General features: G+C 36.2%; 1 protein-coding gene across 2 annotated transcripts; it reads right to left on the bottom strand.

Annotated features, from left to right (window-relative positions):
• Positions 1-223: 223 nt before the first annotated feature.
• EMB1241 (Co-chaperone GrpE family protein) lies at positions 224-4082 on the bottom strand. Of its 2 annotated transcripts, none has more exons than XM_039027614.2 (3): positions 3689-4061; positions 2069-2602; positions 224-814 (listed from the first exon to the last, which is right to left on the bottom strand). In XM_039027614.2, exons 1-3 carry the CDS (start codon positions 3944-3946, stop codon positions 596-598), a joined length of 1011 nt encoding a protein of 336 aa, XP_038883542.1. In that variant the 5' UTR covers positions 3947-4061; the 3' UTR covers positions 224-595. The 2 variants fall into 2 exon arrangements, with proteins under 2 accessions (XP_038883542.1, XP_038883543.1); XM_039027615.2 differs by lacking the exon at positions 224-814 and adding an exon at positions 1020-1333 and having other exon boundaries at positions 3689-4082.
• Positions 4083-12262: the final 8180 nt, after the last annotated feature.

Raw genomic sequence — 12262 nt, forward strand, 5'->3', positions numbered from 1 at the left:
TAAGTTCAACATGTAGAAGCAACAATTAACTTGCTTAGCTAGGCAAAATGTTGTGAAATCAAACCCTAGAATAGTAGCAAAAATATAATAAAATAATGAATTTGAGGAATCCAAAATAAGTATAATACTTGTCAAACTCCTTAAAGAAACATAGTTAACCTAAGTTAGAACCAATTCCCCAAACAATTCTTTGATTGAAGTTAATAATGAACAGAAATAAGAATGAGAAAATGATTTCAATTTCCTTCAAATAAACATTGGTCCTTACCTCAGAAATCAAGGCACATTCAGCCAATTCTACAAGGTTTACAATGGACTTTGGTAAATTCTCTCTCAACATGTTAGATCAACAGAGTTTTCAGAAAGAGAATTATTTGTCTAAATCAAATACATCATTTCACTAAGATTATCTTCATGGAAACAACAATTTTTCATCATAAAAACCCATTCCCTGAAAACAAATATCAAAATTCTCTGCTTGCAAAAGCCTGATTGCCAATAATAACAACTATGAAGTCCATCTCCAGTCTCTTGTCAGGCACAGAAGATTCAAACTATATTCAAAATTGGATTGTGTTCGACAAGATTCGGAGTTCTAAGAAGACTCCGGTTCGGAGCTCGCAGACTCTTCACTTGAATCAAGTTCTTCTGCTGGTACTGCTTCATCTGACTTTTCAGGCCCGGGACCTGCTGATACTTTCACCATTGATGGACGCAAGAGTCTCTCACCAAGCAAGAATCCTTTACGGAACTCGTCCAGTATGATACCTTCCTCGAACTCTACGGAGTCCTCCCTCATAATTGCTTCATGAAGCTGTAGGAAGAAATTGATTAAAGAAGTTTCAACTTACCAGACTTGGTCCCCAAAAAGAGGGAGAGATTAAACAGCAAATCCCTGATTAGTTCCATGTTTGATCATGCCATGCTAGTTTAGAATGCAGATTAAATAGAATTCAAAAAAGAAAAACACAAACACATCACCTCAGAATTCAATGGGATACAAGAGATGAGTCACAATATCAGACAGAACTAATAGCCTTGTCATTGATAATAACAATTTGAACAAGTTACAATATTGCAGGAGGAAAATTCCTCCTTGAAAGATAAAATTGCCCATAATCACCTATTGAACGAAATAGCTTGAGTGAGTGAGTGGTAGAACTAGTAAAGTCTTCTACCTTTTTGCTCCAACAATGTACATTATCAGATTCACTCTGAACCTGGTCTAGATCTTCAAATTTATCTTCAATAATTCTTTTATTGAGCTCCAACCATAAAACCGATAACGGATCCAAGATAGCACACTTCCAAAGTAACTTTCTCTTCTTTGATCCTTTTCCATGAAAAATAACCCATTATAAGATGCATCACTTCTTATGGATGGATCCAGGGAACTCCACCAATAATTTACATCACATATCTTTGTGCAAAAAAAATACTATCAAGGAAAATATGATTTACACTCTCATCATAATAAATGCAAAACAAAAGTATGGGCAACCGAAATGATTCGGTCTTCTCATTAGCAAAATATCACAATTCTTAGTTTTCCTATGGTCAAAATCTACACAAATAAAGGAATCTTCATGGCTTGGTTTTAAACCATATTCATATTTGAGATTCAAAGATCATATTTCAGTAAGAGTTCATCCAGTAATGATTGCAAGGGTTGAAAGAAGGTCCTACAGTTCCACTAGTATCTAGAGTCAGATCTCCAGTCTCTTACAGAAATAAATGGTATAAAATATATATCGCCATTTTACTCATCAAGTTGATGGAATAAATCCACCATATGCAGACACATTAAGAACAGACAATTGAAACAATTTGATACGAAAACAGGTGCATCAATTATTAAGTTTTAAGAAGTTACCAATATGGAAAGTGTCAAAGAAAAAGGATGATCATTTTTAAACTAAAAGAAACAAAACGTTCACGCAAGTATGTATTACAAGTTCACTTATTAGCTCTACTGACTGATTAATAGTGACTTAACTTTGATGAATGAAGGGAAAATGAGGTGCACTGAGATGCAAATTTAATAAGTTGACAAGAAGCAAAAACTCACCAGTGGGTCAAATGGTTTCCCAATTGTCTCAACAGGAACTACACCCAAGGAGCCCAAAATCTCAGTGAACTGCTTATAGATGCTCTGGTAACTCTGATTGATCTTCTCTTCTCCCTCTGTCTCCACCTTAATCTGTGCCCTAGCTCTCTCAAAATTATCCAGGACACCTAATAAAGTCTCTACTACTTCCCCTTGAGCATTTTTTACCAATGAAAGACGTTCTCTCTCTGTTCTCTTCCGAAAATTGTCAAAGTCGGCACTGATCCTCAAAACTCGATCCTTCTCTACAGAAAGTTCTTCGGTTAAGGATTTCAACTTCGTTTCAACTGCAAGTTTTTCCTCTTCAATTGACTTCAGAAAAGACTCTATTTCAACTATTTGAGCTCCATTGTTATCAGCTAAAGCCTGCTTATAGGATTGAAGTGCTGCTATAATGACTGACTGAGCGGAATCCTCAGCATTAACTTCTGAGTCATCACTTAAGTCATTATCACTTGTAGCATCTTCCACACCGGTATAACTAACAGAAGAGTCCTGTTACATTAATATATGAGCACCAAGAAAATGCAAGGGCACAATTTCTATACAAACTTAATTAAAACGATCTAAATCCATGCTAAGAGAATTTATTTTTCATAGTCAGATGTTATTACACTCTAAACATCCAATACCCAAAACCTTCCAATTTTAAAAAATCAAATCAGTAACTATAAGTGTAGAGTTGTAGGTCTAAAAGACCATTGTTTGTGCTTTATGGACCATGTTTCGTTTCAACATCTAAAATTTAGTCTTCAACTGAATGGAGCTTATGGCCCTATCATTTGATTATATAATTGTAGTATCCACAAAGCTGGGTAGGATACATAGAGGAATCAGTAATTATTGAGGATGAGACTTCGAGAAGAGCATGGTATTTTGCTTTTCACATAAACTTACTAGGAGCAATAGGGCAAGGGCGTCAACAAGAATGAATAAACCAAACTCGAATCATCAACCCAGAAGGCCAGAACTATCAAAATTGCTTCCATACTCCATTTGTATAGTAACCACAAAAATTTGAAATATTAAGTGGATATTCCAACGTAAGATTTGAAAATAGTCTAAGAGTGTGTTTGAAATACATTTTCAAGTGTTTAGTTTAAAAAATAAGTCCTTTCAGAAGAAATTGAAGTGTTTGACAATCACTCAAAATAACTTTTAAAGTGTATTTTAATTAGTTCTTATCAAAATTGTTTAAATAAAAGTGAATTTTTTTAATAATATTTTTTTCTTAAGTCAATCCAAACGGCCTAAAACCCTTAAAATTTCTGTCATTAAATGTCTTAGTAGACGTCATTCAGTTGAATTATTAGAACCCAGAAAAAGAAATGCACCAATGAATTAAAGAAAATGCCAGGATGCCACACGCCCACTTACTAAACTGTTTCCAAACAGCAAAGCAAGAGGCAACCTATCTCCACAACAATTGATAATATTAGAGAACAATAACAAAATCCTACCAACTGCTCAGCATAAAACAATATCCTCCAACACTATCTAACCTAACCAATCAAAGAGTCTAAAGCACAAATGTAGGGTAAAGAAACAGCAACACAAAGCAAACAGTAGAATTGAGAGTACCTCAGCCTCAGATTCGCGAACTTCCTCTTCAAGCTCACTAATTTCGGTTTCACCGGAGGAAGCAAAAGGGAGGAGCTTGGGGAAACGGAGAGAACGAGGACGAGGTGAAAACTTGGAGGAATTGATGCAACAAATGATAGAGTGAGAGGTTGTGAGGGATAGAGAGGAGGGCTTTAGGGTGGATTTGGATGAAGAAATGGCGGAAACAGTCGCCGGAGGAGTTGCCTGAAAAAATGGAGTTCTGAGAAGGGTCGCCATGAGAGAATTTACAGAGCAAAGGGAGAGAGATAAGGGTATAGAGGAGACGAAGAAAGTGGGAGGCGCCAGAAAAGTTTGGTCTCGGTGACAATAAATTATATTATTAATATTATTAATTATCCTAAAATATTATAATATTATAAAATCGGAATGAGGAATTTTATTGCAATTGCAAGAGGTTGATGGAAAAGGTTAATTAGGATACCATTGTTGTTGGTTAGGTGATAAGAGGTGAAAATGATAACTTTATTTATTTATTTTATTTATTATTATTATTATTATTATTATTATTATTATTATTATTATTATTATATTGGCACAGAGATAGGAAATTCGAACCACATATTTCTTAGCCACTAACATATCTGTATATTAGTTAAACTATGTTTGTTTTGCCAAATTTAGTAATATGAACTTTACTTATTTGGAAACCTAACACTCAAGGCTGGAGTTGGGCCGCTAGGAATGTTCCAGAATAGTGGGTCGATTCGGATTGGCCATTCTCAAGGGATTCATTGGCCTTGGCCCCGACCTCGGAGTCAGAGGCGGGCTCCTTGGCCGTGAAGACCCAATTGAAGGACATTCGAACTGAGGATTTCCATGAGCAACGGAATGATCGTTTCAAATTTCAATCGTATATGAACATTCACAATTAAAGTACACAAACGGAAACAATAGGCTATGCACAAAATCAAAATTACAGCATGTTTTACTCTACGATCAAAGGAAAGAATATACATATCTTTGAAGACTCATCTTCAAGATCCTTGATCACGAACGCTCGTTCACAGCAACACGGCAACACAAGAACGTTCGAACTCTATGACTGCAACACTTCAGGATCCACAGCGATCTTGAACACAAGGATCACCCAGATCACGAATACAGCAAACGCAACGAACGACCTCCACAGTACCTCGACAGTGTCAAGTTGAGTATGACACCACCAAAAAGGTTGACTTGGTATTCTCGATATGAGAATCTAAAGTGTGGGCTCTGTGTGGACTTGGTTAGAGGATGAGACTGGAGGAGAACAATCGTGTAAACGATTGAACAAGTGAGAGATGTCAAAGCCTATTGTATAGGACGATGCCCAATCGTTTAACAGAAGTTATGCGATCGTTTAGCTAATCGGCCAGCTGAGTGTCTATCATATAGAAACATTCCACGATCGTCTAGTCTCTCCAAACTGTTGTTTAGTAAATCTTATTTACTTGACAACCTTTCCGTGAGAACTTTTTGAGAATGGAAATCCCAATTCAACCTTTAAATTTAGGAAAACATTTTTCCTTTTATCTCACGGTTATCATGAAACTATCAATAACCTCCCACTCAATTGGTTATTAGAGAAAAAGAGATAATTATCAAATAATTAATATTTTATAAATATATCTGATAACCAACTTACCATACTATATTTATAACCTGTAGTTTTAATATTTCATCTCATGAAACATATAAACCATAGCTCTTTTTTTATTTCATGGCACTTAATGTAAATCTCATTTATATTAATCCTCCACTTGATGTATCTCATATATCATATCAATCATATCATATATAATCGAATTACCTCTTGTCAATTTGAACATTTCAAATCAACACCAAGAACTGATCCTCAACTTGAATCCAGTGAGCTACCAAGGGGACCTTATGGACCTATAACTCGAAGCTCCAACGGTACGTGAATAATTGACTAAACTCTTTAGTCAAGGGATCCACCATCCATTAACTGCCAGACATTCCACTAAAGACCGACAGTTGAACTCTTCTTACTATAGATATATTATGTGTCCATTTTAACCAATCAACAATGTGATAACCCTAAGTACCACTAATCCCTCTAATGAACATAAGTCATAATCCTACTATGACTAAGTCCTCTCTTCCAAAGAGAAGCTGTGGCCATATGTTCAAGCCCTGAAATCAACCCCTAAGGGAGTAATCTCTCTACTTACCCCTGCTTCAGGGAAGGAGTGAATTTCATCTTGTGTAACTGAGTTCCTAGCTCCCAAATCAGACAAGTCCCCAAAAAGGTAGGTATGTTGAGTTGGCAATCTGGCCACTCTCACTCATACTAATCAAATGACTGCCCTCAAAGGCAGGAGTTCCGAAAACACTCAGGATTAAGGTCATGTCACATATGGTCGTTTAGGTGAGATGTAAATCTCCAGTATCAACAACGTTTTATACAGAGAAGAATCATCTCATGGTCTTATCTTATACAAACTCTCTATATAGGACACCCCCACTTGCATGTCTCCACATGAATGGTTGGGATCTACCATCCGTAGTAGTTTACAACACTTGCAAACCTCTACAAAGCGGGTCGTATCCGTAGTGTTACAAGGATCAGGTATCTCACCTTAATCCTTATACTACATACCTATTTAGGTTATCACTTAAGGCATGATCCACTTGTATATCTCATATACATACTTAAGTTTACATACGATAACCATGGAGCTTTGTTTATTGAATATGAGTAAATGCAGAATGAAATAACTCTTATTTTATTCATAACAATGTGTATATTACAAACTATGATACTCTGGAGAATTAAGACCCCAATCCCAACAATATCCAACTTGTCCTAATGCCTTGGTAGACTAATGTACAATACAATATAAAAACATGTACAATATATAATAAACTAAGGCATACCTCAGTATCTTCTCCCACTTGCCTTAGACAAGATGTCACATGTCCCGCAGATCCAGACTCTCAGGTGACCCTCGAACACTTTAGCCATGAGAGCCTTTGTAAAGGGATCAGCAACGTTGTGCTCTGATGCGATCTTTATGACTATCACATCACCATGATGCACAATCTCCCTGATCAAGTGGTATTTCCGCTCTATATGCTTTCCTCGATGATGACTCTGAGGCTCCTTCGAATTTACCACAGCCTCACTGTTATCACAATAAAGAGTGATAGACAAATCTATATTTGGAACAACTTCCAAATCTGCAAGGAATTTCCTCAGCCAAATAGCCTTCTTAGCTGCTTCATAAGTGGCTACGTATTCGGCTTCCATAGTGGAGTCTGCAATGCATCCTTGCTTGATGCTTCGCCACACTAAGCCCCTCCATTCAGAGTGAAAATTGACCCCAATGTCGATTTGCGAGAATCTCTATCAGTCTGAAAGTCAGAGTCTATGTATTTTGTAAGAATCAGATCCTTTCTCCCCATACACGAGCATGTAGTCCCTCGTTCTCCAAAGATACTTGAGAATCGTCTTGATCGTCGTCCAGTGAACAAATCCTGGATTGGACTGATACCGACTGACATTCCTTACTACATAGCAAATGTGGGGTATAGTACACAATATTGCATACATTAAACTTCCTACAGCTGAAGCATAGGGAATCCGTCTCATCTCCTCAACCTCTTGAGGTGTCTTAGAACATTGATCCTTAGACAAAACGATTCCATTCCTGAAGGGTAACAAACCCCTCTTGGAATCATGCATCATGTACCAGATCAACATTTGATCGATGTATCATGCCTGAGACAAGGCTAGCCTATTGTTCTTACGATCCTGAATGATCTGGATCCCTAGAACATACTGTGCCTCACCCAAATCTTTTATTTGGAATTGAGCAGCTAGTCTTTTCTTAATGTCAGTCAGATACTCTACATCATTCTCAATGAGTAGGATATCATTCACATACAATACCAAGAAAGTTACCGAGATGTTGATGATTTTCTTGTAGACACAAGACTCATCAATGTTCTGATCAAAGCCAAACGACTTGACCGCAGTGTCAAATCTAATGTTCCATGATCGAGACACTTGTTTCAACCCATAAATGGACCTATTAAGCTTGCAAACTTTTGCTCTTGATCTGGAACTACGAACCCTTCTGATTGAGTCATATAGATGGTCTTCTCAAGATTACCATTAAGAGAGGCAGTCTTGACGTCCATTTGCCATATCTCATAATCATAAAATGTGGCTATGGATAGAAGTATCTTGATAGACTGGAACATGACAACAAGTGAGAAAGTTTCCTCATAGTCAACTCCCTACATCTGGATATAACCCTTTGCCACAAGTCTAGCCTTAAAGGTTTACACCTTTCCATCTACACCTCTCTTTCACTTATAGATCCACTTACACTCAATAGCTCTTACCCCATCAGGCGGATCCACAATCTCTCAGACGTTATTGAAGTACATAGACTCCATCTTCTAGTTCATCGCTTTAATCCATTCATCTTTGTCAACATCCTCCATTGCTTTCTTAAAAGACAATGGATCCTCGACCCCATCATTAGAAATGACGTTTTGGGCTTCAGTCAAACCCATGTAGTGATCTGATGGGTTCATAACCCTCCTACTATGTCGAGACAATCTCAACTCTTGAACTGGTTTGACTAGATGATCCGACCTCAACAACTCTTGGTTATCTGTCGGCCTGTTCAACAACCCTTTTTGAACCCTTAGTAGTCTCAGTCTCACTAGAAATCTCACGTAAAACGAGCTTACTTCATGGCTTATGATCCCTCATGTAGTCTTTTTCCAAGAAAATAGCATTTATTGAAACAAACACTTTGTTCTCACTCAGATCATAGAAGTATCTACCTCTCATTTCCTTGGAGTAGCCTACAAAGAGATAAACTTTCGAACGCAGTTCCAACTTCTTCGGGTTAGTCACAATCACATGTGTCGAACACCCCCAAATCCTGAAGTGGCGTAAACTACCTTTACGATCTCTCCACAACTCAAAAGGTGCTTCAGAAACACTTTTCAAGGGAACGTTGTTCACCATTCTGTTGAGGTGTACCTGGGGCCGAGAGTTGGGATGCAATCCCATGTTATATCATATAGTTCTGGAATTGGAGGTCCATATACTCTCCACCATGATCAGATCATAGTGTTTTTATCTTCTTACCTAACAGGTTTTCAACTTCAACCTTATACTCCTTAAACTCGTCAAGGGATTCAGACTTAGTTGCATTAGGTAGAGATACCCGTACCTTGAATAATCATCTAGGAAAGAGATGAAATATTCATACCCACCTCGAGCTCTAACACTCATCGGACCACAGAGGTCTGAATTTACAAGCTCCAAGGCTTCCTTGGTTCTGTAACCTTTTCTAGTAAAAGGTCGTTTGGTCATCTTACCTTCGAGGCATGATTCATACATCGGTAAGGATTTTTCTTCTAAACTCTTTAGAAGTCCACTTTTTACCAATTGCTCAATCATATTGAGGTTGATGTGACCTAACCTTAGATGCCAAAGATGGGCATTTTCCTTAGGAGAAACCTTTGGTCTTTTAGTTTTTGTCGTCATACTAAACATTTCAATATTAAACAAGGCTTTTATAACTAATGGCCTTAGTACATATAAGTTACTTTCCATTGAACCAAAACCAATCTCCATTCCATTCTTGAAAATAAACACTTTATTCTTAGAAAAGGAGACGGTATACCCTTGTTCAATGAGACAAGAAACTGAGATTAAGTTCCTTTTAATATGAGAAACTATGAAAACATTATCTAGTAACAAATAACATTTCTTGTCCAAAAGTAACTTTAGCCTGCCTACAATAACAATTGAAACAACCTCACCAGTACCGACTCGTAGACTCATCTCTTCCTGTGGTAACGTTTTCCAGGAACTGAATCCTTGGTAAGAGGAACTAACATGGTTGGTAGCACCCGAATCTAGGATCCAGGCAGAATCATAATTGCATAGGAACTCAATTTAATCCCAAGGCTAGAATCTCCGATCCTTAATTACATTTATCCACTTTATTTATACTTTTCTTGCATGCTTAATCTCAACCACACCAAACTCTCCACATTTATCGCTATAACTATTAAATTAATTTAACGAAAAAAAATAATGCACTTCTCTACCGATCGACCTAGACTTACCACAATTACTATGTGTTTGTAGTAATAAGAGTAGATTCGATAATTTATGAATTTTGTTTGATTCTTAGACCTTTGGGAGCGACACCAAAGGCTATGATCAAAATGGCACTATTGCTACAGAATGTACCATTTAAGTTTTGTCTTGTTAAGTTTTTTGTTAGAGCATTCTCTTGCTTTTGATTCGTTTTCTTTTCTTGTGTCAATTTTGTTATGGCTAATGGAATACACAATATGTATTATGCATTGCAAGCAAGGCAATTTGCCGAAGAGAGAAAAAAAGAGGCCAAGCAAATTTCTGAGCTCAAAAGTATGTTAGGTGATCTTGTCTCATCTGTTCGGTTGTTGGTGGAAAGACAGTTGCAAGGTAGCTCGATGCTGACGAGCTTTGCCTTAAAGAGTCACCCTAGTCATTGGGAGCTTGAGCTTTACACCCATCTTGGATGGACCTCTCACTCCTTTGACTATGGTAATTCATATACGCAATCACAGTACTACTACCATCCTTCCATTCCCGAGATGTCAGAGTTTTCTCATGAGGTCGACCAAGGTATGTATTTAGAAGGTATAATTAGATAATTACTTAACCATAAATTCTCTATATAGTAGAATTTTCTTCATATCTAGCAGGAGAGCTTTCAATTCAAAATGGAGGTTTGAGCTGAGTTACAGCGTTTGAATGACTTGCTTGCTCAAATTGCTGACTCAATTAGGAGGTTGGAGGTGTACCAACTACAGCACCATATATTTGAGGCTATCGAGGCATCCAATTTTGAGGTAATTTACTCCGATAACGAGGACAATGATGTAGATCCTATGCAATGGTAAACCCTAGTCATCGAGGCTGAGGAAGAACATGCACCTAAACTCGACGATTCCAGGTGATAGAGTTAAAGGTAGAAAGACCTCGCCTTGTCCCATCATCTAGTATTTCATATATCTTTGAGTTTTCTTCTTCATGTTCTTAAGGGTCGTTTGTCGAGTCCTTTTTTTTTTTTTTTTTGCTCAATCAAGCCATTTGAGTCTTTTAATTCTTTCTTCTTACTTTTTTTTGCCTAATATGAAAAATACCAAATTCAACCTATCTAGCTCTCTTCAAAATATAAAAAGCCTTATAGCCTTACCGAGCTATATTGACTCATCCAAGAAAGGACCAAAGAAGTACGAGAACTTCTTTGTACCTTGATAGGGGATAGGTCACATCGAGCAACCGATGTTAAAAAATTTTCATTTTTGGAAAGATTTAGATATCAAAGATTTTAATTACTTTTTAGAACTAGGAGTAAGTTAATTTAATTTGGGTTAATTAATTAAGATTAATTTAGTTTAGATTATATTAGTTTTACTTTAATTTAATTTAATCAGATTTAGTCTTAATTAAAAATTTAAAAAAAAGTTAAAATAAATAATAATAATAATAGTAAAGAAATTATTTTAAAATAACGGCTAGAGCGCCGCGACGCTCTCGCTACAAAGCATATCTGTTTAGAATAGATTTGCAGTTGCGATTTAAGGTAGATTTTGCCCCACTTCACTCGGTCTTCTCTCATTTTCTCCCCTTCCTCTCCCCAACTTTCACCACCAAATCACCTAAAAACACAAATTTATTCCATAAATCAAACACCCAACCCATTTTCTTGACTCCCCATCCCAAAGTTTTGTGGGTTTTGTTCAAATTGACCAAAAACTTGGAGTTTTCAACAATTTTGGAGTTTTCTTTCAACCTAATGGTATAATCTCTTGTTTCTCTGATCTTTTTCATATTTTTGCTTGAGATTTACTAGAACTAGGTTGTGGTTGCTCTATTTTTGTTGATAGTGTTGAATTTTTGGAGGAAGTGATATAAGAGGTGCAGTTTAGATGATTTTTGTGGAATTTTTTTGTTTGTGTTTTTTTGTGTGCAAGTGAGTGTAGGTAGATAGGAGTGATTTGGAGAATTATTGTCGAATCCCATTTATATTAAATTTAATTATATGAATTTAATTCACATAATTAATATTTGAATCATATTCAAATATTTAATTTCTCTCAAATCAACTTTATATTATAATGTATCAAATACATTATAGTAATTATATCATATATAATTAGATTGAATTAATTATATCACATAGTAATTATATCATATATAATTAGATTGAATTAATTATATCACATAGTAATTATATCATATATAATTAGATTGAATTAATTATATCACATATAATTAATTCCCTCAATTAATTTAAATAATTCAAATTAATCCAAAAATTGATTCTCATTAATTTCCATTGAGCTACAAAGGGGACCTCATGGACCTGTAGCTTGAAGCTTCAACTATACGTGAATAATTAATTAAACTTCTTTAATTAAATTATTCACCATCCGTTAATTGTCGAGTAATCCACTAAAGACCAATAATTGCACTCCTCGCACTATAAATATATTTATGTG

The sequence above is a fragment of the Benincasa hispida genome, chromosome 3, assembly GCF_027475165.1.
Source record: "Benincasa hispida cultivar pf3 chromosome 3, pf3_genome.v1.1, whole genome shotgun sequence".
Taxonomy (NCBI): Eukaryota; Viridiplantae; Streptophyta; class Magnoliopsida; order Cucurbitales; family Cucurbitaceae; genus Benincasa; species Benincasa hispida.

Coding starts and splice junctions, on each gene's coding strand:
- EMB1241 (XM_039027614.2), bottom strand. CDS start 3,946: ATGGCGACCCTTCTCAGAACTCCATTTTTTCAGGCAACTCCTCCGGCG. Junction 2,603..3,688: donor TTCGCGAATCTGAGGCTGAG/GTACTCTCAATT, acceptor TTAATGTAACAG/GACTCTTCTGTTAGTTATAC. Junction 815..2,068: donor GGAAACCATTTGACCCACTG/GTGAGTTTTTGC, acceptor TTCTTCCTACAG/CTTCATGAAGCAATTATGAG.